Raw genomic sequence first — 25,870 nt, forward strand, 5'->3', positions numbered from 1 at the left:
ACATGTGAGGAACCTTGACTTCATAATCTTATCATCTCACAGGTACCTACTTGCCCAACCTGACACAGCTGAGAATGAGCAATAGTATGATTTTTTCAGTGAGGTAAGAGTAAAACTGTTCTCTTCAGTCCTCTAAGTTTCATTGTGAACAACCATCTGTCCTCTTTCATTCTTTTCTTTTCTTTCTTTTTTTTTCACATTGACACAACATAACCCGTATCAAGCATGTTTGGCTTCCTTAGTGTGTGAAATTGTACATAAGAGCACATAGCCAGGTTACCTTAGACTTAGCAAACACAGGAAGGAGTCATTGTGTGTGGGTTTTTTGCTCTCTGTCCTCTCTGTGAGAGGGTCGGGTAATTAGAACCAGAGCTCAATGCTGGCCTTGGAAATCTCTGTCACGCATCCTGTGCTGTGCTGTGCTGCGCCCTGCCTTCGTCTGAGAACACTTCGTCACTGGAATTTAGGGTTTGGTCAGGTTGGGGAGGGGGGCTTTGAAGACAGAAAGACAGAGACTCTTAATGCGCCCAAGGGTCCTGTGAGCTCTGCCAAAGCTCTGTGATCGGCTACAGGTGCACAGCAGCTCTGTGGCCTGACAGGAGGCCAGTGGGGAGTGGTGGTAGGCTTCAGGGAGCAGCAAATCTGTGGTGCTTCCTGGCTGCTATGGATGCACCAGGTCATATATCTGAAAATCCTCTGCTCTGCTCCCCAGTCTCTGAGCTGGCTGGGCTTTGTGAACGGACCCATCTGGTGTGCAAGTCCACCTACCATTGACAGAATGTGGACAAAACAATTGCACTCTAATTAAGCTGTCTCTGTCTCCAATCTCGTCATGCTGACCATCTCTGCCATCAAACTGTTTATAGGAGATTCTGAGATGGACTGATTGCATTTGCAGCTGTGTTGGTGTGTATGTGTGTCTGTGTGTGTTGCTAAGACATTGGAACGATTATGAAAAGAATTCAGCATCACCCCTGACCTCCCTCCTAATACTCATGCACATGACCATTAAAGCAGATTGCATGACTTAAACGTGGAATAAGTGGGTTTAACAAGGGTTTCACTTATAGCACACTGCTGTGGGAGCGGACTTGGGTGTTCATTTGACACACTCCAACATACACAACCCTGTGTGAACTGTACAGAGCCATGGGGAAAAATAAGCTGCCAGGAGTCCGTAAAGCTCTTGATATCATTTCCCGTTCAGGGGTGTTGAGGCTCTGGATAAAGTGTCGGAGTCCATTGGACACAGGAAATGGGCTCGCGAATTGCGGCGAGGAGAACGGGAGGGTGTGCTTGCTCATTGTTGTCAGTGTTTCCTCAGGGACCTCGGAACAACTCTTTCCCACCTGCAGGTCCTCTGGCTGGTCCGCTGCTGCCTGGCCGACTTGGATGGGATCCCCTCGCTCTCCTCTCTTAAGGTACAGGTTTTAATTTTTTGTATTAGTTTGAAAGCGCTGGGGCCAGGGAGGGGAGGGATCATTTCTGAACAACATGACAATATGTACAGGTTATGAAATGAAAAAGAAATAGAAAAAGCAACTACTTTTGGTTTTGTCAGTACTGTTGGTTACTGTAATATAATAGATATCCATTCTTCCTCTCAGTCTTATTCTTCCTCTTGTGAGCCTCAGTTATGGAATCCCCCTTCATTTCCAGGAGCTGTACGTGGCCTACAACAACATCTCTGACCTCAGTCAGGTCAGCATGCTGGAATGCCTGGAAGTGCTGGACTTGGAGGGCAACAACGTGGATGATCTTGTGCAGGTCCAGTACCTGGGCCTGTGCAGTCAGCTGAGGACCCTGACCCTGGAGGGGAACCCTGTCTGCACCTGCCCTCGCCCAGGGGCCTCAGAGGTAAAGTGTCAGTGAGTGGAGACCATCCTGCTGCTTCTGTTGCTGCCACTGCTTCTCCTTCCTCAGCCTGTTGTTGTTGGAGTAAACTTGTTTTCGTCTGCCATAGCTAGCTTCCAATCTGATTCAGTCTGAGATAACCTAAAACCGTTTTTTTTTTTTGGGATGCATGCATTCTGTCTGATTGCATGCCTTCATGTCTGATGTGTGGTTGTGGTATGTAAGACAAAAACATTACCCATGTCATTTAAATCAACCCCCCCAAACCGAAACCAAACCAGGACCAAACACCAAGTCCATCATAATCCTCTTTGTACAGCGTGTGTTATTCCCCACTAATAATCAGTGACTGGTGCTCTGGTTCTGGCGATGAGAGCATCAGATTGGGAGCCGGTTCTAAGGAGGCGATTGGGTTGATTAGATCAGCTGGCTTCAGCCTCCTCTCTGCTGTTGGATTCTGGGCGTCAGGTCCTGGCCGCGAGCCACACTCACACGCCTCATCTCTGCTGTGGGGATGGGGAGAGTAGATAATAGCCCCGCAGGTCATCAAAATGCAATTACTTACCTTAGAGACATGAAAGGCCCTGACATATATTTGATGTGGTGCTGCCTGTCTGGTTAGATACTTCTTAGAAGACATGCCTAAAAAGACATGGTCCAGGAGTGTCATTTTTGTTAGGAGAGATGGGTCATAGAGTAGAGAAATCACACAATTTTATTATTGCAAATAATTCTATAGCTTTATTGACCAAATTAAGAACATAAGATACACCTGAATTCTTAAGTTAACACGTGTGAATGAGGACATAAAAGAATCAGTCTGAACACAGAAAATATTCAAACTGATTTCTTGACACATTTATGTGGGATTGAGGAGGCAACATTGCTCGTCATTATTTAATTTCCATGGCTAAGTTTTGGCACGTAGTAATCAGTTTATTTTCACTCACTCACTCACTCACCACTAGGAATTATGAAAGTAGGGCAGCCTGCAGTTAGGGCAAAACCTGATTTGAATATGCATTAGTCTGCGAGAGGAGAGTAAGGGGGTGTTCTCTTTTTTTTAGAACCCCTCTCTCTGGGCTTGATTTGTCATGCTAGTGTGGGCATATATACAGGGACCTCTCTGTGCTAGCTTAGGCCTTACACACCACCCTCTTCTCTGTTTTACTCAGCTGCCTCTGTACACACGTGAAATATTAGCGGGCATACTATTTTAAAATGCCCAGAAGCAGTTGATTCTGATACTGTTTTTACTGGTTTTACTTTTTTACTTGCTTTACCGATTTTCATTAGTATGAAAAGCTCAACGCGTAACGTGTATTATTTTCCTCAGTAACTCATTCGCCGTAACTCACTTAATGACTGACTGCAAGTCTTTGCCAAGCTTTGGTAGTAAATCCCTGTGGGGTCCTTGCCACGTTAATATTCACTTCTTCGGACAGACGGAGGAGTACAGCTACCGGTCGGTGGTGCGGGAGCTGGTCCCACAGCTGCAGTACCTGGACGACGTCCCGGTGGAGGAGGAGGAGGTGGCAGACAGCCGAGCTCCGGCCGATGAGGACTTGGCCCTGCTGAAGGAGTCCATTAAAGAGAAGGCCTCCAGCAGCAACCTGCAGTATTTAGGTAGTGAGAGGGAGCAACGAGCACCCTCCTCCCTCTCTGTGTATGATTTCATGCCCAGAATAATTACCCCAGAATATGAATCGAAAACCATATAAAGCAGTAGGAATTTCAAAACTGTCAGAAGAGATAAAGCATATTGTTTATGCATACAAAACAGCCGAAGCAGTATCCACATGTATTTCTTTCATGACAAGAAAATCTGACTGCTACTCAGTCACACTATATCATATGGTTTGTAGTCTGAAGAATCTTTCTCTGTTTCATCCACAGAGGACAGGGCTGCCAGTGCTTGCTCCCTCTCTAGACCCGGTTCTGCCCAGCGACCCGGTACGTCTCGCTGCCCCTCCAGTCGGCCAGGCAGCGCCAGAACTCTCTCCTCCCCAGGCTATGGTTCCAGGCCTGGCTCAGGAGAATCGGACCCGGCCGGTTCAGAACCTAACGCAAGCGAGTTAACACATGGTGAGTGTCCAAAACAGTCAAACTCGGAAATGGACATAGCTCAAGTCAGATCTTTCCTTTTAACAATGTATTAATGAAATTACCATAATTAATGAAACTTTGTGTATCCCCTTACCTCTCTATTGTTTCTGTCCCCAACTATTTTGTCATCTTATCCTGGTCAGACTGGATGACAAGAGTTGTGCACAACACTGCCACCCTGGGGACACTCACAGAAGTGCATAGGAGTTGACCTTGTCTAAGCACACAGTACATATTAACACTGCCAGTAAATGTAAAGCACCTCTGTGTTCTTCCAGGAGCAGGCCGCTTCTTGCTGTGTGGGAACCCTGTTCAGGCCCTTAGAGCTCGCAGACAGAAGACTACGGTGAGTCGGCTGCTGTTAAACCCGAGCAGAATTCACACACCTGCTTTGAACACAAACAAGAGCACCTGAGGGCATGGTAAAAAAGCTGTGATTTGTTGCAATAGCCTTGCTGGGGGTAAAGTTGACGTCAAACGCGAATACAGCAACACTTCGAAAAAGTCATTAAGATGGGTGGGGCTCGCCACTGGCGTGCTTGTTAAAAAAAATGCAGTTGCCTAATAGAGTCGTGCAGCTGGGTTACAGCTGTCTCCGTCAGACCACAGCTGTTTTTCTCTGTGTGGTGGGGTGGTGGGGTGGTGATGCAGGGACAGATGGGATGGTGGCACTTTGTAACGAGAGTGCACGTCCATAGACAACTCATTTGAATGGCGGGCTTTGCTCTTAAAACCTGTCCACAGCTTCATACATGCAGCACCCATCTGTGTTTGAATCTGAATTGCTCCTTTGAGCTCTGCCTTAGTGGGATGTCACATTGGCTTAGAACTTTCAAAAGCACTGAACACACCCGTGATCAGTTGAGATCGATTTAGACCAGTGTTGGTTTATGGTTTATGATGGTCCTAAGTATGCTATAATTTCACAAATCAATGATTTATTTTTTGGACTGCATGAACACAGTCAGCAGTATAAACCTATATGTGTCTGTATATGTGTAAAATATGTCAACCAACCTGAATTCTCCTGCTGTTTTTGCTTTCACTCTCCTCGTCCATCTCTCCTCGTCCCCCTCTTGTCTCCCTCCAGTCCCAAGCACCGGCCCTCCCCTTTAACTCCTGCCTGTCGCCAGGCCATGTTCCAGAGCACACGTATGACACGTACGATGCGTCGGAAGACCGAAACCGCAGTGACGTGTTCGCAGAGCTTCGCGCCTGGAGAAAAGAGCATAACAAGTACTGCCTAACTGACTGACCTTTACACAGAGACTGACATGCACTTGTCACCTGTTTCTGAAATGTGTGTGTGTGTGTGTGTGTGTGTGTGTGTGTGTGTGTGTGTGTGTGTGTGTGTGTGTGTGTGTGTGTGTGTGTGACAGGCGGCTACTTTCCATTGAAAAGGATCGCCAGCCAGAGATGATGACCATACTTCACAATGAGGAAGACTATGATTACATTAAGGACATGGACGAAGAGGTGACAGGCCAAAGTCTAGCCAGTGATCAAGAGGAAGAAGAAGACGAGGAGGAAATACAAGAAAGTGGAGATAAAACCAGCTGTAAACACTGGAGCAGCATAGACTCACCTGATTCCTCTTCCTTGTCTCTCTCTTCAGGTAACTCAGCCAAATCTCCCCGAACCCAAACACTGCGAATGTTAAAATGGCATATGACAGTCTTTATAGAATGGCAAACAATAACTCTATTGACTGAAATGTCTTGGGTCAATCAAGTTTGTTTGGCTATGTGGACAAAAACAGAATAGTGAACGTTTAAAATGTAAGTGCACTGAATCTGTTATTGTTGTACCCCTGTGTTATGACCAGTGGATCACTGAGGCCCTATAATATCCTCTTTCAGTCATTTGACACAAGAAAAAACATTATTTACACACATAAGTAGCTCACACCATATGTTTGTGTAGGATTAAGTATCAGGAAGAAAGATGGGCCAAGTAAACAGAAAATTTGAATAAATAAATGCTGTTGCAGTGAGATGGGGAAAGCCAGTCTCCCATTATTTGTTAAGAGGAAACAGTAGCAGCCTCTTCCCTGTCAAGTTGCGGATGTTCTGTTGTACGCTTGAGGCCAACCAGTACCCAGACAGCTTGCCTGACTGAAACAAGAGCAACGCTTTCAGCTTCAATATTGTCTCTCAGAATCATAATAAAAAACACAGTTTTCTATGCCCCAGAGTATCAACTCTATTGTTCTGACTGTGTCGTCTGTATTGTATTTGGTATGCTGTTGGAAGGTGGTCACAGCATACCTCAGTGATTTTACTCTGTGCTAGATGCGGTGAGTGTGTGAGCAGGCAACCGCCAGTAAGAGATACTAAAATAATGAGAGAATGCTCATTCAAGTCAGTGCAAGTGTGAACACAAAAAATGACGGGTACTAATGAATTGATTGATGTGAGTTCCTCAGCTGAGCCAAAGTCAAGGCATCAGTGTTCTTAATTTTGTTTTTCTTTGTCAGATCTGTCAGAACAAGACGCCATGTCTCCTGATAATGGATCCAGGCTGTCCCTCCCAACAGAGTTTATCTTAACTCCGTCACCCCCTTTGCCGCCCGCGCTGCCCTCTGCTGGCCGGAGGCTTCCAGACGCCCGTGTCCGCAGGCTCAAACACATACAGCCCCAGCCACCAGTGGCCCCCAGGCCGGCCCCGCTGGGTGCAGAGGCAGGCCCAGATGCTGGGGAGGAGGAGGTGGGGAGGAGAAAGTGTCTGACAGACAGGTGCACCGATGGGTCCTGCAGACCAGCATCCAGTCCTGTGTTCCCAGGCCACAGAGAGCCATGGTATGTCTACCTCAAAAAGTCCCTTTTTGTCTTCATTTAATCTATATGCTAATTATATCCAAATATACAAAATAGTACCTGCTAGTTTTATTCTGGGTAGTACAAACAGTTTATAGATTCTGAGAGGGAACTGTTCATAGTATGGATTACACATTGCTGTATGGTGGTGCAAGATGGGTTACTTAGCTAAGAATGTGTGGTATGCAGTGGGCGAAGTTTTGGTGTGTCCATGTTAGACTTGCCACAGTGAAAATGACTAGGAGAGGGATCAGTGACATCGCGATTACACAGACTGAGGAAGAATGCAAGCAGCATAGAAACTTTCACCTCCTCTCTCTGGATTTATTTCATAGGAAAGTAATAGACTTTCACCTCCTCTCTGGATTTATTTCATAGGAAAGTAATAGACTTTCACCTCCTCCCTCTGGATTTATTTCATAGGAAAGTAATAGACTTTCACCTCCTCCCTCTGGATTTATTTCATAGGAAAGTAATAGACTTTCACCTCCTCTCTCTGGATTTATTTCTTAATATGTGAATTCAGCGCTGCATATACCAACTACTTATCAGCTAGTTGTCTTGAACATTCCTGTCTGTTTCATGACTTTTTTTAGACTGCATATAACACAGATTAATATATCTCCTATTCAGTTTCGACTGGACTGGCTTTGGTCTGCCCAAATAGGTGCTGTTCACATCTTTAACCCACTTTAAAACAATCTGTTTTGTTCTCTTTAAGGAAGAGATCTTGCACCACTTTGTTTCATAGTATTATCTCTATTTCCTGCTAACTTTCAGTCAGAATCCACTCACAGTCTTCACATTTTTTGGCATAAAAGATGCTCTCTTTAATGTTACACTCTTGACATAAGCATAAGAAGAAACTGCATCAAGCATCCATCTTTTTGTCCTTTTGTTTTAGCGTAGGGGCTGTGGGAGGATATGCTTTGTCCACCAGTGAACATCATCAGCCAATGATATGCTCCAAGATAACAGACAGACCCACCCTGGGACGGCCCTGGACCGCTAGAGCTGCTCTCCAGAGACTCTCGAACCACTACCCACTCCTCCCCAGGAGAGCCAGCACCCAGCCCAAATGAGCCCGCCAACAACTCGACCGCTGTGTGTCTCCCGAGAGCGTCATTCTGCGGTGACCATGATTACTAAAAAGGCATTCAGGGTGACAGGCGAAGCATTTGTCGCTCAGCAGTTGCTGCGCAGTAAAACATTTGGAAAACACACCCCTGTGGTCTGTTTAGCAGGACACTTTGCAGCTTTGGTGCGGAGCTATCCTCATGTTTGTGTCACATATTCTTTTTTTCGTGTTTTGTTTTTATAATCTGTTCAAATGTTTGTTTTTTTTCCTCGCTGAATTTTAATTGCACAGTAAATTATTTTCCTGTATTTGTCTGAAGGGACGGTATGAAATATAGTTTTTTGAAGTGAAAGACAATGTGGTCTGTATTTGTCTGTTCTTGTTTCCAAGTATGGCTTGTGCTAGCATGGTGATATTTGCAAACATGTAGTTTTATGAGATTAAATTTGTTTTCGTTGTGGTCTGTCGCGTTATGTACAGCGTTGCAAAGAGAAGATTGCACAAGTAATGTTTGTGCAAGACCGCAGGTGTTTTGTTAGATTACACTATTTACTGTTGGCTTCTATATCATCAATCATCAGGTGATTGCCGTTTACTGTGTGTGGGGGGGTGGGGGGCATGGTAATGCACTGCATGGATGGAGCAGTATCCAGTTAGTTTTAGTACTCTTTGGTGAATTGGACCACAAAAAAATTTGTTTACATACTTATGCCACTAGGAGGCACTGCTTTTAAACAATGCTTTTTTTATGCATGTTCAGCAAGGAATGCTGAAATGGGTCTACAGTACGTGTCCCATTTTTATCCAGTTTAAATGTTCCCTACTACCTACTTTATGCACATATGATGTATTAATCCAGTACCTTAATTGGTAATCTATAACAGTTCCTCGAGGTGTTCACTGAAAATGAAGAATGCCTGTGTTGATGGCTTGCCATCAGAGGAAAGACTGCTCCTCAGGATATAACTCGTCTGTATCCTTCACTAATGGAGGTGATTGGTCTGTTTTGACAGCAGTTGCTCAGTGAACCTCCTGGCTTATGTGGCATGTTTGATGGCAGGTGAGTGACTTCAAGGCAGCTGAATTCTTCAGCAAGCCCCGTCCTGCGTCGGAGCGGAGTCGAGCCGAGGGGAAGAAAGGAATCCGCAGAGAGATGAAAGACAAACACTGCCCTGCACTCTTTCCAGTCTTCAAATCCATGTGTCTGCCCTGCCCTACCCCTGTGCGTTCCATCCCTCCCCCACCCCATTCTAACCTGAAGGAAGGCAAGAAGGAAAAACAAGCAAAGGTCATTATCACAACAAGCAGTTAATCACAGAAGACAGAAGGTAAGAGACAGCTAACACTAAAATGAAGCAAACAGATGTTCAAGGGATTCCTCATATGACTCTCCAGTGGAATGGTCATCTAAAACACTCAATCTGTTATGGACAAATTTCGACCTCACATCTCCCCCATGTCCCACTACCATCTCAAGATATCTGTGCATCTGGAGTGTCCAGACTGACTACAGAAATAACTTGTACCAATATCAACAGGTGCCAGCACCTCAATTCAACTGAGGTTTTTTGTTGTTGTTTTTCAAGTAAGTTGTTTAAATATTACAATAAATACTATATTCATTGTGTGAACAGGTCCTGTGTGTTGAATCAGTAGTAAACATATAAGATCACCTCAACGTTTTCATAAACTATTGTGTTCTAAATAAATTCTGAAGTACAAGAACCCTTTTCAAATGTTCCACCTTTTGTTATGATTCAGACTCGTCTTACTTTTTTCCTCTCATTAATCTACACACAATACTTCACAATGACAAAGCAAAAACAAGTCAGGTCATTGTCTTGTTCAAATGTAAACCTTCGCTCCAGCCTGATATCCTGAGGACTCCTGGAAAAATGTTTCACTCTAGATTACTCTATATTTTTCTGCATCCATCTTTCCCTCCATCCTGGTTTCCACCACACACACCGTTGAGAATTGTGGCCAAAAAGTTCAATCTTCGTTTCATCAGACCAGAGCACTTATCATGGTCTGAGTGTTGTTCAGGAGTTATTTGGCAAACTCAAAGCGGGCTGTAATGCGCCTTTTAAGAAATGGTTTCTGTCTGGCCACTCTACTATAAAGGCCTGATTGGTGGAGTGCTACACTAATGGTTGTCCTTCTGTGAAGTTCTCTCGATCTCCATAAAGGAACTCTGTATCTCATAGTGACCATTGGGTTCTTGGTAACCTGTCTGACCAAGGCTGTTCTTCTCTATTATTCAGTTTGGCTGGCAGGTCAGATCTAGGAAGACTGTTGAGGGTCCCAAATGTCTTCCATTTGAGAATGATGGAGGCTACTGTGCTCTTGGGCACTTTCAATGCTGAAGAAATGTTCTTGTATCCTTCCCCAGATCTGGGTCTTGACACAATCCTGTCTTGCAGGTCTACAGACAATATTTCAACGTCACGGCTTGGTTTTCACTCTGACATAGACCCTCACCTGTGAGATCTTATATAGACAGGTGTGTGCCTTTTCTAATAATGTCCAATTAATTCAGTTAGGCACAAGTGGCCTCAAGTCAAGTTGTAGAAGCATCTCAAGAACCATTGTGTAGGATAGGATAAGTATAATAAGTAGAATATTTATTTACTTATATTTTGCTTGTCTTTTTAATCTTCAATCATTGCTTTTTGTCTATTACCGCCACACTGGCATATAGGGTTGATCATTAAAAGCATGCTTAAATTGCAGATTTACATAGAGAAAAGTGTTTTAAATGCGTTAAAAGTGATTATCCTGTGATTTTGCCGCCTCATTGCGTACAAATTTTAGCCCACTTTGAACACATTTATTTTTGGTTAAAAAAAAAAAACAAGTTAAATGTAAACTCTGGATAATCTTCAGATTTGGTTAATACTTCATATCGTTGTCACTCAAAACTAGGCTAACAATTATACACATATTTACCTTGTGTTGCACAGAAAACATATACTTAAGGGAATTAAATACTTTACCCTATGCCTTCTGTAAGAGATACTTTAGTAAGGCTGGTCTGAACAGCTTTTACCTTTAGGAAGGCTTCTCTTAGAGGAACTCTAAAGCGATGGTTTGGGGAACACACGTGGAAAAGTAAACAACTTTAGTGAGGTATACCTGTCAAGTCTTCGTTCATCGCTGACACACCGTTATTGATGCTTTCACATAGATTTGACAAGGCTATGTAAACTATCGATTCTTAACATTGGATGTGCCATTTCACAGCATAGCCCCTACAACTGCACGCTCTGGGATCTTGGATGTTTCAGTATAGGGCATCAGCGCGCAAATGAATACAGCGCATCTTGCAAAGTGTTTACAAAACGTAAAAAAAAATCCATGCACCATAAGCCTTCTGAAAATACTTTCACCGGAGTAGGCCTATTGTATTTTGCCTACAGCATAGCCTAGCCTATCCCAAGTCTCTTTTCCCTCTCTGGAGCTTTGTTAATGGTTGCTATGAGCACGCAACACAACACAAGCTGTCTTTCTGGTCGTCTATTTCCAAGTAGTTACGAGAAAATAGCCCGCGGAAACAGGGTAAACAAAAATTGTTTTTTTTAAATGTCAGGCCCTTGACGGATGTATCTGTAATCAGCACATAGGCCTACTAGTTTAAATACTTGCCTACTAAAATAGTCAAGTTATACTAAATATCTTGTAACCACAAGAAGATATTGCATGAAATGCGTGTGCATGGCCCAAATGGAGTTTGACGCAAGTTGGACCCTGCATGTTTCCCTTTAAGATGTTAAGTACTGACTACAGCGCTTTCATTTCGGAGAGAGATGCACTGCTCCGGGGCTCGATGGCTCATCCTACCCACAAGTAGAAGCTGAAGTAACCAGGGGGCAGAACAACTTTTGCCAAGTTGTTGACGGCGGCTTAAATGTTGAACAGGTGAGTGATTGTAAAATAGTATATTTAACTTGCGAAAACTTACGGTACAAATATTCAAGGTTTTTTATAAGGCGCTACCTTTGTGGATACATTTAAGAGGTTTGGCTTCTAGCCCACATGCTCCTCTGTATCGAGCTGTTTAGCGTGCTAGTTCGCTGTACAAAGTTGCATGTGATCCAACGTAAGTATTGTTTTTTTTTTCTCTTAACACCATATTTGGTAGCCTTCTAATAACTGAAGATGGTTTGATTTTGGTTTGGAGGATCCGTAGCTGCATCGCTCCAACTACTGCACCTGCTGCTGTTAGCCCTCGTTCCTTCCAGTTGTCCTGCCGTTTTAGTTACATTGTAACGTTACTCGAAAGCACGGGCTGCAGGTTGCGATGGCATTTGCTGGTTGTATGAAATGTTTCAGGTTTGTCTTGTGAATGGTCATTAAGCTTAGAAACAGTGCAAAATGTTTGAAACATAGGAATGCGATGAAACGGCACATGACATTTCAATTGACTAACGCAGGCTGTTTTTCCAAAATGAGCCTGTGCATTTACGGCTGTGATGTGATAGTGGACTACTGTAATGTCAACAGAGGTGGAGGCATTGTGTCTGTCTCTCTGTGTGTATGTGTGTCTGTCTCTCTGTGTGTATGTGTGTCAGGTGCTGATGCAAGCAACAGAGACAGATTAAGTGCTGGAGGAAAGGAATTGATCCATGTGTCCTTGATTTGCTGTCCATGTGGTTAGTAAACCAGACCAAGCCTCTGATGCTTTCTCACACTCAGTGTCAACCTTGTTCATTTGCATGTAATCATTTTGTTGGATAGTGTAGTTTTCTCTCTCTCTCTCTCTCTCTCTCTCTCTCTCTCTCTCTCTCTCTCTCTCTCTCTCTCTCTCTCTTTTCTTTCTTTCTTTTTTTCTTTCTCTTTCTCTCTAGGGTCTGTGATGCTTGAATCCAGATAGACTGTAGGTTGTTACACCTTCATCTTGGGAATTCACTGCTCCTCTCTGGGGACTTGTCTAGACAGTCATTATACCAGTTTTTAGGAAGCATAGCTGACGTTTCCCTCTGCCAGCATTGCATCTGCTCGTTGCACTGCTAGCCCACTGCTCTGCTGTGCTGATGTCGCTTGGGAACCCTTCGGGGTAGGTTGTCAGATATAGAACTTTTTTTTTATGGCAAAGGAGAAATTATTTGCAAAAAGTGGGAGTGATATATTCAAGAAATCTGTGAGATGAACTTCTGACAGTTTAAAAATTGTTTTCCCACGGAGTTCTAGTGGTTCTAGTTCTATCGTTTCGTCGGAAATATGTGTATCAAATCTCGTTGCCCTTCCTCCCACTCCTCCTCCCGCGCCTCTGCTCTGAGTCATCTGCCCAGCTGCTTGATGAAAACAAAAAGACTTGTGTACCAGCTGGAGATAGCACTTCTCATTCACAGGCTCTCACTCACATGTGTGCTCATACGTACACACATTAACACACACACACACACACACACACACACACACACACACACACACACACACACACACACACACATATAGTGCACTGAATCGCCGCCTGGCATTGATGCGCTGAGAGAAACATACTCCGTTACAGACACACACACACACACACACACACACACACACACTTGTACATTTATGCAATCAGACAACCATTCACCGAGGATATGAGGGAGCACATGGACGTACACCAGCATATACATATGCACCACTGCTTTATGCCATAATTCTAGTTATATTGTAACATATGCTCTCTTCTGCTGTCAATCTCACTTCATGGTCAGAGAGTGGCCTCACATGCAACCATCTAACCGCATATTCAGACACATGCACACATGCACACATCTCCAAACACAGGCTGGAACAATTCATGCACACAGAGTTCAGGCATGAGTTCATTCCAGCCGGGGTGTGGACAGAGCCAGCTCTGGCTCAGTGCTTGGTCTTGGCAACAGTCCCACAGGCTGATGGAATGTAGGTACTATCATGCATGACTCCACAACACCCTCACCATCCGAAAGCCCCCCTCCCCCACCCTACATGTACCCCCACGCACGCACGCACGCACGCACAGACACACACAGCCCTCCTCTCACTCCCTGTCCTCTCTGCCTGAGGTCATCGGTCTCTGCCTCGCTCCGTCATCGCCCATCCCGCCTGACTCGGGGCCTGTTGCACTGCTGTTCAGTCTGAGTGTCCCATCCCCTGATGGGCAGCAATAAAAGACCAGATTGGCCAAAGCAGTAATAAACTATCGGGTGAAGCCACCTGATGTAGTGAAACGGCCATCTTTTGTGTGTCCAAGTGTATGTCCAAGTGTTTTTCGTTACAGATTGGTAGTACGTTACATTTATTCATTTGGCAGATACTTTTATCCAAAGCAACTTACAATTGAGGAAAAACAACCAAGCTTCAGTAAGTCAGGAGACCTCTGAAGTAAGTGCTTAGTGCTAATTCTAGGCAGTCTGACAAAGTGCAAAGTGAGCAGATGGAAGAAGCGCACAGTAAGTGCAAGAGTGTTAGGTGTGCTCTAGGTGTCTTCTCATCGCTGCTGTTCCTCATCACCCCCGCCCGCCTCTGTCTGGACTCCAGCGGCAGCCATCTGTGCCCTCTGTGTTACTTTTTTATTATAACCTGGCATTTGCTTAACGTGCCCCGGCGTTTCATGTCTCGTCTCCGTACGGGTTTATTTAAAGACGAGACACCAGACACACGCAAGACGCATTGAAAATAGCCCTGTTTGAAGGGACTAATGATGACCTAATTTCATGGCTACCGACAGTGAAATGGAGTACAAAAATCATCATCATCATCATCATCATCAGAGGGGCTTATTCTCCTCTTCCTCTCCCCGTCCTGTCAGCCTCTCCGGGTGAATCTGCCATGGCTGTTTGGAGCTGTCATGCTTGTCCCAGTCCGTGACAGAGAGACTCAAGGATCCCTTTTGCTATAATTGGACAAAGGGTAATCAGCAGTCCTGTCACAGGCAGTGGAGTCGGAGTCGGGCGAGAATGGGGTCATTTTCTTCACATGCCAAATGGTTTGTTGAATGAGAAGTCGGCACAGAACTCAAGTGGGGTAGTCATTTAGTGCAGATGAAAACAGGTCAGTGTGACCAATTTCGCTCTGTAAATATGGCTCTTCTTTTTCTAGTGCCTAAGATATTTAAGTGCCCTCTGATGTATATTGTCGTTTTCTAGCAGTGATCAGTTTCCCTCTCAATACTCTTTCTGATTGCCTCATCTTGCTACGATTACAGATTAGTGGCAACCCTTTGAATTGTCTCGGCTGCTCCAAATGTAGCCTTAATGTAATTTAAAAATCTATATCTGAAGGTGGAGGGACAGTCTTATTCAATTAAGTCTTTTGTCGTCTTGTGAGTCAATGGTATTATTTTTTTAAATGCTTTGACTTGGCAAGAGAAGTCCACAACCTGAAGATTCACACAGGGAAGGAGAACAAGTGTCCAGCAGTGTTTGGTGGGGGGGGGGGGGGTTACTGACACACACACACACACACACACACCTCCCCCAGGCCTTGGTTAGAGCTGATAGCCTCACTGAGGCCCCGGGGCATAAATAACGACGACAATAGGGTGGGGGGGGGGGTGGTATGGGATGGCGTGGCAGACTGCAGGGTTCTTTTGTAACTTAGTCTCCCTACCCTTACAGACACACTCACCACACCCCCGCCCCCCTATACACCCACACCCCTCTTCTTTATTTTTTTTCGCCCTGCGAACAGCAGCCGTGTGCAGTCATGTGACTTTTTTTTTTTTTTTTTTTGCACAATTGTCGCTGTTTGTCATTGGCCACTTTCTTTGAATGAGCATCAGTCTCCAGGGCAACCGAGAATGGCGGCACCACTTCACACAACCGCACACACACACCCCCGCACACCCTCTCCCCAGTCCAATCTCCCCCGCCTCACTCACATCACAGCACTGAGTCTCACACACAGACGCACTCACACTCTCTCACACACACACACACACACACATATTCAGCTCACTGCACCAGGTAGCTGGAACTCTCCACTGCGGTTCTCCAGTGTCGTGATTCTGAAGTCATCCCTGCACACCCTGTGTGAGACAGGAGGTGAGTGGTGACTTTTTATTTCTGCTTTAAACTTGTTTGTAGTCCTCTGTTTGTTTGTTTGTTTGTTTGTTTATTTACTTGTTTGTCCCACTGCTTATGGGACTCTGAAGGCATAAAATGGACTGACTCATGCATGTTAAAGTAACTAAATAGACAAGACAGGTTAGCAGTGAAATAGTCACGTAAACAATTCTCATTGTGAGTGTGTGAAGGGCATCTCCTTGGTAACCAGAATGACTCGATAAGACTCAAGAGGAAAGGTTCGTCTTCACATACATGTATTGTCCATCTTTCAAAGCTGAAGCTAATTCATATCCGCATTTTATGGTATTTGGCACTTTTAACTTCTGTCCTGTTCGAGATCCTAGCCCATCTGGGCATCCTATTTGAACTAGGCTCTGTTAGCCTTTGCTCTGCGGTTCAAATTTTGTCTGGAATAATGTTTGTCAGGGGTTATACATGTATGCTGTCTGGCTTTTGTGTCTGGGTGATTTTTCACTGCTGGGCTTCATTAAACAGACAAGATATGTCCTCTCAAGGCCTCCACTCACAGCCACTTAAGCGTGTGGCTGAGACTGTTTTGTTGCCATGACGATGGGTGCACTCAAGGAGGACGCTTCCCACCTGTGCTGCGCTGTGCTGTGCTGTGCTGCGGTGCGCTCTCCTGTTATGCTCATCACGCCAAGCCTTTATCCCACAGATCTCTCTCGTAATGCCCCCCTGAGCCTGGCTAGAGACACACAAATCAATCAATGACTAGTTCAGACAGAAGTGACAGATCGGCAAGCAAAAATAGAAAAGAAAATAAAAACCTAAAAACATAGATTCTAATATTGTTACGGATTTATTTATGTATATTGTGCATTGTGATTGAGTTATAAGGAAAAGTAAGGTGACTTTGCACCTTCCCATGTGGTGAGTTGACATCTGTCCACTGGCTTTGCTAATGGCTAATCTTAATGGCTCATCTCAGTGAGTAATCTTATGTGAAGATGTTAAGCTTCATACATTTTAAAATGAGGCATCTGCTGTGGGCTGGCTGGGTGATGTCATCCCATTTGTTGGTGATTATTGATGCAGAAGCTCTTGGACACATTGAGGCAAGCTTTTTCTGTTTGTTTGCGGTGATGTCATTCTCTGCTGACTGAACAATCCTGAAATTCCAGCCTGTTGAATTAAGTCAAGAGTGTGTGGTTCCTGAGCCCGTGGATAGGCCCCTCCCTAAACACTATGCGTATTTAATTATTAATAGTGTTACGTATATCTCACACACACACACACACACACACACACACACACACATGCAGCACACACACACACACACACACACACACACTCATTCATTCATTCATTCACTCACACACACTCATACAATTGCCAAACCTATTCATGGGTACGCTTTCCTAAGCAAAACTGTGAGGAGATTCTAGTGGAAGATTTCCCGGTGTCCGGAAATAATTGATTTTACCGGTCAAATTCAAAACTTACCGGTGCACGTTCCCATAACAATCTATGTTACAAGTGTATATAATGAACACCTAGGTTGACAAAAGATCACCTACATGACCAACATCCTCAACATCATCCTGGGGTGGGCATTTGAATATGGGGTGGGCAACTAAAAGGTCCAAATCCTACCTGTATGCCATTTTGTAGGCTGCAATTGCAACTTTGTAGAATGATTGTGCTTGACACTTCTTTATTGTATTTGGATGCAAACAAAAACGGTTAATTTGTCCTGCTTGGACAAGTGAGACTAAAGAAAGGAACTAAAGTTTACATTTCAAACACATTTCAAGCCTTCTAAGATGAAAAGGACACCCACAATGCATTGTTTACTGTTGCGAGCTAGGTCGCTCTGAAACCATATTGTTTGCATAACCTATGCAGCAAGTTATAGCCTGAACTACAGAAGGTTGTTATCAAAGCAATGGTGCTATGAGACGAGATGAATCCTATATATCATTAATTGGTCAACATCAGCAAAATGTGATTTGAGCTAACATAACTGCCCCAGTGAAGTGAAGAAGCCTACTGCTGGCTGCTGATGTTTCCGGAAGATTATGCCCTCTTAGCAATACAACAATTTGATTAGCTAATCACCATGACGAGTCTGAAAATCAAATTAGACTCTCTACTAGAGTCTAGATTCTTCTCCAATACTGTGGGCGTGGTGAAGGCTTTGGAGGGCGGAGCCTACACTGAAGCTTGGTGGAGAATAGAATGTGATCTGCTTGAGTAGGAAGTGGTCAGATTTTGTGACTCGCATTTATCAATATGATAAGAACAATAAGGATATTATTTATTTGCTTTGGTTAAAAAAACAAATGTCCTGTTTAAGGATATGTTTTGTATTGCATCATTACTGATCATTTTGACCAGCAAAATGTATCATATTTTTAATACGTTTTACCAGGCAAAACCCGGTAATTACTAGGCAACCCCTGCTTTTGAATATGCCTTAGAAGAAAATGTTTGGAACATTTTAAAAACACAATTTTTCCCAGTCCTTTTCTTTGGATTTGGCCTAGTAGGTACAGTGTGTTGAACCACCAGATAGGGCTATCACTGTGTGTTGATACTTGTCTGTCATAAAGAAGATATCATCCTAGGCCTGATGATGGACTGATGGAGCTGTTCTATAGCTCTGCTGTATCATTCGCCTCTGCCCTGTCCTACCCATCCCAGCTGTATCCTTTGATCCAGAGCAGCAGCGAGAGGAAAAGGCTTTTCAAAGCCCCATTGTTCTCACAGGTGGGTGAGCGCCTGTGCTCCTGGATGGCATTTGGGTTGCGTGTGAGAGAGAGCGAGAGAGAGTGACCAGACTGACCGAAGCCCCCCCAGACTGGATGGACGGCGTTACTAGTCTTTTGTGTCCTGTCTGCACTTTGCCCTTTATTCACCTGACCTGTCAGTTTTCCATAACCCCCACTTCCTGTGCCTCCGCGACCCTTTTGTGATATAGATCAACAGAACATATCCAGCTCATTTCCCTCTGACTGTGGCCAGTCATGATGTGCGGCTCCCTGCACAGACTTCTGGGAATCCACACACTCATCAGTGGAAATGTCCAGCGTTTCTTTTGATTTCACTGAAGACTCAGCATGACCGATTCACTCTGAAAAGGAAGAGACTCTCCTCTCCTCTCTTTGTGGGCAGAAAAAAACCCCACCGCAGTGATCCCGATTGGCAGGTGGCACCGCCATAGCCGGTTAAGACCAGTCCTCTCTGGTCACTCCGGCCATGAGAAGGAGAGCAGTCTATGGCTAAAAACATCCCAGGCTAGGGCCCTCTGTTCTCAGACCCAGTCACCCAGAAACAGTTTGCTTGAAAGCAAAAGCAACAAAAGAAGAAAAAAAAACTCGAGAGGGACAGAGAGAGAGAGAGAAAGAGAAACATGTGAAGCGTGGCCAGAGAGTGCTGTATGGTGTGTGTGTGTGTGTGTGTGTGTGTGTGTGTGTGTGTGTGTGTGTGTGTGTGTGTGTGTGTGTGTGTGTGTGTGTGTGTGTGTGTGTGTGTGTGTGTGTGTGTGTGGCGCTTGAGGGAATGGGGTTTTGAGGCTGTGGGGATGGAGGATGACCGAAAGCCACAGTCCGGCCATGTTTACCTTCTCGTGCTCCGGACCGGCCAACTCTTATTTTGAGTCTGACCCAGCGGTGAACCTCCACCATGTTCTATGGTGAGCCTGAGAGATGTGAAGAGAGAGAGAGAGAGAGAGAAAGGGGCAAGAAGAGAGTGGGAAAGAGTGCGAGAGAAAGAGAGGGAAAGAACAAGGAATGGAGAGGGAGGGAGTGAGGGCGAGAACTTGTTTGTGTCCACTGGGAGCGTTTCCCTGTGCCCGTGATTGTTTTGGTCCAACTCCAGGCCTGCCTGGGCGGCATCGGCTCTGAAGGGTGTTGTGGTTACTAATGGTGCTTAAGTCATGCATCCTCTGCAACCTTTTTCACGATAACAATCTTAAGTCTATCGACTGCTCGCGTCCTCGCATTAGTGAAATCTCTGATAAAACGGGGATGACGATGTGTCACGACTCTCAATCAGTAGTCGGCGTCCGTTATGCCTCATACTGATGACTGAATCCCTCGCCATTTTGCTCCTCCGTTTTCCAGGAGATTGTAAGAGGAGGATCTCGGCTTAGCAGAGATATTGTCTGGCATTACGTGGACTATAAAAAGCTTCCAGTAAAGTATATGACTGAAGATGAAGGGGTGACGGTGCCAAAATCTCCTCGGCGGAAGGGACAAAGCCAGCCTTTGTTTAACGCTGGAATGATGTGGCTGTGAGTGAAAAACATGTAATTATAGAAGTGAAAGATGTGCAGATGGGAAGGAAAGGTACACAAGAGTATAACAACACTACAGATCCCCTGGAACACACTGGCCGTAATGACAGGCTAAAGCTATATTTAGTGCTGTTTGGAATAAACAGCCTAATTATCTTCTTCCCACAAAGCAGAGTGTCAATGAGAAAGAGTGAGTGAAATCTAGCAATGGTGCTCTTTCTCTTGCTCCTTCTGAAGATTTGTGACTGAAGTTTGCTGTCTATGCATTGTAGATCTTTTCCTGTGCTTTATTGTTGGTTTGAATATGATGTGTGTCTGTTCATATGAGGCTTCCACGTTTTAGGGAAATACCTTCTTTCCTTTTTTGGCCGTGAACAAAAACATGTTCATTAGCATAGCAGGAATGAGTTACTGTATTGAAGCGCCCATGCTTATAGGATGATCTTTGTCAGTTTTGAGGTCTGTTTGGGCAATCTTGCAGATTGCAGAGTGTCCATGAATTCCTGATCTCTTCCAAGAACTCTTCTTGACCCACTTGCAGCTTTGAAGAGGAGGGGTGACTATTGGACCTTGCAGACAGATGTATCCATTAGAGGGCAAGTGTGTCCAGTTTATGCAGTAGGAGAGAGCAGATGAAGGCTTTGCGATGTTGTGTCTCTTTTTTTTTTCCCCCGCAACTATCTCTGTGATGGATCTAAAAGTGTTTCTGTTATTTTAATCCTGCTAAAAGTTACAAAGTACAAAGTTATTTTCCCCTATAATGCCCTTTAACAGCTAGCATTCAATTCCAGTCCATGTCTCCCAGAGACACAGGGGAGAGAGAGAGAGATAGGGGTGGGGGAGGGAGAGAACGAGGGAAGGAGGCGCCCTCAGGAATGCCTGGAAGGTATCAGTGAAACTGGAGGTGGCTAATCTCTCAATCCCAGGGACCCCTCTAATCTTGGTGGTGGAGCAAAATGAGCAAAAAGCCTTTCATGAATGGAGGGAGACTTTTAATGTTGCAGTCGCTCTCACTTTCTGACTTTTAGACCTGTTGGAAGGGCTTCCAACTTTTAATAATTGTGAATTGTTTTTTCTCTTTGATTTTGTGCTAGTTTCGCTTTGCCTTGCAGTAGTTCTATGTTCACTTGCAAGGCATTTGCCTTCCCCAGCATATTTTTTTCAGGGGTTCTGTACCAACAATTGTCTTTGTCTAATGTCTGTACCAACTAATGTCAGACAGAATGAGGACGATGGACTTCAGGCAAATGTGTTCCATCCCACCGACTATTTTTCATCTGTCCAAGAACCTCTTCTGACCCCCTCCCCCACTCCTCCCCAGGGAGGGGAACTCTGTGGCGGGGTGAGCCCATCACCCCCCGTTTGCCCCCCCCATCACCCCCATCACCTCCCGTTTCACCTCAGCTTTTTGTGGCGGGGCCGGGCAGGAGGGGTGAGAGTCTGGGTGCCCCTGTCATGGCAGCCATTAAAGGTGCCAAAAGCTCTGCATCCTGAGGCCACTGAAGGCATGAAACCATATGCCCTGCCCATGGGACAAAATGCCTGCCTTTACAATGCCAACATATGTTTAGGTGCAGCTCAGTGGGTGCTTCAGCTCTTATTATTGTGCCATAATTGAGATAGATAGATAGATGGATTCATTGATAATAGATAGATAGATAGATAGATAGATAGATTTGATTGATTGATATAATAATAATAATAGATAGATAGATAGATAGATAGATAGATAGATAGAGCAGGTCAAAGGACAAATTTAGTGGGTTTTATGCATGTGGATTTATTGGTTTTTTTTTTAACCTGTGCTGTAAATGGATTAGAAGGGCACTTACATGAATGTTAAATTACCTAATTATCCAGCGTTCATGACAAAGGTCAATCAGACTGCTGCCCCACCAAAGCAGTCTCTTGTCTCATGGTCTGGCTGTGTTCCAGCTCGCCAGCACAATTGTGTTTTTTCGTTTTCAGGGATGCTAACAAAGATGATGGTGCTATTTTTGTGTGCCATTCAAGTGGAGGCCTGCAGCTCAGGGACCTGGTTGCTGTAGGCTTCAGAAAGCATGCGTGTGTGCATGAAAGAGAGAGAGAGAGAGAAATAGGCCGAGGTAGAGAGAGAGCGAGAGGGAGAGAGAGATACAGACAGAGACAGAGATGAAGAGGAAGGCTGAAAGTGCTAAACTGCTAAAATTAGGAGAGGCTAAGAGAGAAATATATGTTTACAGAGAGAGACTGGGGGCATATGGAGAGAGAGAGAGAAATTAGGCTAGGAATGGGGTGTGTGTGTGTGTGTGTGTGTGTGTGTGTGTGTGTGTGTGTGTGTGTGTGTGTCAGAGTCAGAGAGAGACAGCGTTAATGGGAAACAGGCCTTGCCTCATGCGGTTTTGCCTGTGATGCCTCCGTCTCAGAAGTCCCCTCTCCCTTCTCTCAGCGGTGTGTGTCTGCGAGGTTATGGGCTTCCGGCAGGGCTGGAGTGCAAACAACTGTTTCCCTTTAGTCACACAACTCGCCTGTTTTTCCCTTTTTATAAGTGTTTTTTTGCACTACAAACCCAAAGGTCATATTCCCCTCAGCTGTCTGCTGTCCGTCACTCCCTCAGTGGCTCACATGAGGCCTTATTGCTCTGGCCGTCACCAAGGCAAATAAGCCCCAGGGCCACTTGAGTGTGCATCCGATGCAGGGAGAATGAGCTCATAGCAGGAAGAGCACCTGATCACCTGAGTGCTATTTGCATTGTCAGCTGGCTCCATATGACTCCATGCCAACAGGATGCAACTTAGACCATACACACACACACACACACACACACACATATACACACACACACACACACACACATTTTATGCTTACATTTACACACATACTCATTTTTATCTGTCTGCCATGACGGCACTTCCCAGCTATGTTCACACACTATGTATTTGTTTGTGGGAGAGAGAGAGAGAAAGACAGAGAGAGAGAGAGAAAAAAAACAGAGAGCAGCAGAGTGAAAGAAGACACTCCTCCTACCTGAAGAGGGGGAGGGGCTTGCCTTGTCAGCAGAGTTGGCTGGGGTGGGGAAAGACAGTGAAATAGAGAGACAGCGAGAGAGGGGCGGGAGAAAGGCAGACAGTGACAGTGAGAGTGAGAGAAAGAGAGAGAGAGAGAGAGAGAGAGAGAGAGAGAGAGAGAGAGACAGGAAGGGGAGTGAGTGTGCGTGTGTGAGAGAATTTTGCGGCCCCTCAGATCTCGCGTCCTGCGGCTGTCAGAAACACTGTGAAGAGACAGAAGAGCTGCGTTCCAGAGGGAAGAAAAACTGAAAGAAAGAAAGAAAGAGGGGAGTAGAGAAAGCGAGAACGACAGAGAGATAGAGATCAGATACCAGCTCACTATAAACTACTACAGCCGCTGCTGACCACGGACGGGAACTACTCTTTGCCTGTCTGCCTGCCTGCCTGCCTGCCTGCCTGCCTGCCTGTGCACTCATTCAGAAACCTCCAGCTTCCACCTGCCTCTGTCTCTTTCAGGAACTGGACAGGCTGGATTACAGGAGTTTATCCAAGAGGACAAAACACATTTCCACTAAAGGTAAGGCTTATTAACATTTGTGTGTGTGTGTGTGTGTGTGTGTGTGTGTCCTGTGTTTAATGGAGGGGCCTCTGTCCGAGAGACACTGTAGCTTTAAATCAACCTGTTGGCGCCCCTGTTCTCTCTCTGGCTCTGTCTCTGGAGTGACATGGAACCTGTTTGGGTGAAACTCAGTCCGGTGAAGCACACAGAGCCTCGCTGTTTGGCTGTTTTGGAGAGTTCTGCTGATAAGCCCTCTGTCCTCCTCTCTCTCTCTCTCTCTCTCTCTCTCTCTCTCTGACACAGTCCAGGCTGTTTAATTGTCTCTGGATTAAAGATTAATTCATGTGGGACTGCAGGGATGTTGTTCAATGTTTACTGGAAGCAGGTCATATATTTAAGATGAGAGCGTAACTGTTTGTGTAATGGTGCACCTCAGACCTGTTGTGGTGACCCCCGTTGCCGTGGCTAGGGTCAGGAAATAGGTGTGGATGGTTCATTGAAAGCCGTCAGTGGCCCGGAACGGTGAAGCATTTAGAAAGACTGAAGCAAATTGGGGTTTTCCTGGTTCGTCTAACTGTGAACAGTTGTACTTCCTAATCTCTCTCGCTTTGAAAGACGAGTAAGACGGAGAGATAGTGTCAGGGATAATGGATGGCCACTCATAGAATGTGTGTGTGTGTGGGAGCACTTTAACAGCCTGCATTAATCACCCTCCAACCCTGTAATCTATCTCCTGAAACTTGCTGTTTATGTTATTTTTTTCCCCCCTTCTCTCTCACTAGAGGGGTAAAAAAAAAAAAAGCATGTCTCACAGCACCATTGCTCCCAGTGTTGAGCTGAGCTGAGCCGAGCCGAGCCGTGGCGGGGGCTGTGAGGCTATAATGTAAATGATGATAAGCTGAGGTCACGAGGGCAGCTGTGAGATGAAGAGCCCCGTTAGGGTTCAGGGCAGGCAGGAGTCTTATCAGAGCGCATTCCTGTCCGTTAGCCTCATTAGTGGGCCACGGCGGCTTTGGTTGGATCCCCTCCGTTGAACAGCGTCACGTTTCACACAGCTGCAGCCACGGCGCTCGTGGACCAGGTTGATGGCGTAGACCTGGGTTCTACCTGTTTACCCGTAAACAGGCCAGGCAGGGGTGGGTGGGTGGGTGGGTGGGTGGGTGAGAGGTTTGGCTGACGTTGGCATGAGTGTCAGCACCCCTGTCTTGCGTTGACAAGCTCACGGGTGTGTTTGATGTGTGTATACCCTGGCGGCATTCTGAGGAGCGGGCGGGCAGACAGACAGACAGACAGGCAGACAAGTGGACAAGCAAGCCGAGGGCTAGCAAGACATGCAGATAGACAAGGCTGGTAATTCAGGAGAGTGACACACACACACACACACACACACACACAGTGTCAGACTGGCAGCACAGGCAGAGAGGGCGGTTGGTAGGCCAGATGCTCGGACTAGACAAGCAATTCATTAGAAATACAGTACGACACGTGGGGTGTGCTGTCACTACACTTGCCTTTAACTACACTACACAATGAGAAATGGACCCGCCAGGCAGACAGAATGGTGGACAGACTTACAGACGGCCAAACAGACAAACAGAAAGAGATGCAGCTGTTTTCTGACTGTCTGTCGTGTGACAGACATGGCAAGGATGGAGGACCCTGCTGCTTAGAAATGAAAGTACAGCATTGCGATGAAAAATGGATTATCCACTCGGCTCCCTGCTTCCTGTGTTCAGTGCCACTCACTCTTCGTCACTCATTCACTCACTCACTCTCTCACTCTTTGTCATTCTCTCACTCTCTCACTCACTCATTTAACCACACTCAAGATATTTGTGCTGTTCTTCGAAAGTGTTCACAACCACTTCTTATTTTATCTTGTCTGTATCTGAAACAAGTGTGTATGTTTTGTGGGTTATGCAAGCCAGTAGAAACTTGCGCAAACAGAGACTTTTTATCTTCAACAATATGAAGGGGGCAGCAGACCTTCTGAGTGAGTTATGCAACAAGTATGTGATGTTTTGGTTTAGTGCGGTTCAGAGAACATGATGTAGTCTCACCTGTGTAATCTGCGGCTGGAGAGTAAACTCGCCTTCTGCTGAGGTTGTTCTGCGTGAAGACGCTCCACCTGTTGTTCCCGCCGTACTGTTTCAGTTATAGACATTTCCCCTTA

The 25,870-nt window shown here is 45.3% G+C and overlaps 2 protein-coding genes across 5 annotated transcripts in view; both read left to right on the top strand.

The window, feature by feature from the left end:
* The first annotated feature begins 919 nt into the window (after window positions 1-919).
* lrrc56 (leucine rich repeat containing 56) lies at window positions 920-5,917 on the top strand. The gene is made up of 8 exons (XM_031563452.1): window positions 920-1,421; window positions 1,660-1,857; window positions 3,300-3,480; window positions 3,751-3,939; window positions 4,239-4,306; window positions 5,051-5,196; window positions 5,340-5,615; window positions 5,884-5,917. The coding sequence occupies exons 2-8, from the start codon at window positions 1,708-1,710 to the stop codon at window positions 5,915-5,917; spliced, it is 1,044 nt and encodes a 347-aa protein (XP_031419312.1). The 5' UTR covers window positions 920-1,421; window positions 1,660-1,707.
* A 5,682-nt stretch (window positions 5,918-11,599) lies between these two features.
* The window catches only part of rassf7a (Ras association domain family member 7a), a 31,485-nt gene continuing 17,214 nt past the window's right edge, over window positions 11,600-25,870 (top strand). Inside the window, exons 1-2 of one of the 4 annotated variants that reach the window (XM_012837364.3) lie at window positions 11,601-11,772; window positions 23,655-23,715. The gene's annotated coding sequence lies outside the window, so the exon portion shown is untranslated. Of the gene's footprint in view, window positions 11,773-11,916; window positions 11,954-15,850; window positions 15,870-23,654; window positions 23,716-25,870 lie in introns of those variants that run through there. The other 3 variants (XM_031565184.2, XM_031565185.2, XM_031565186.2) reach the window with 3 other exon arrangements.

Source organism: Clupea harengus, chromosome 3 (genome assembly GCF_900700415.2).
Source record: "Clupea harengus chromosome 3, Ch_v2.0.2, whole genome shotgun sequence".
Taxonomy (NCBI): domain Eukaryota; kingdom Metazoa; phylum Chordata; class Actinopteri; order Clupeiformes; family Clupeidae; genus Clupea; species Clupea harengus.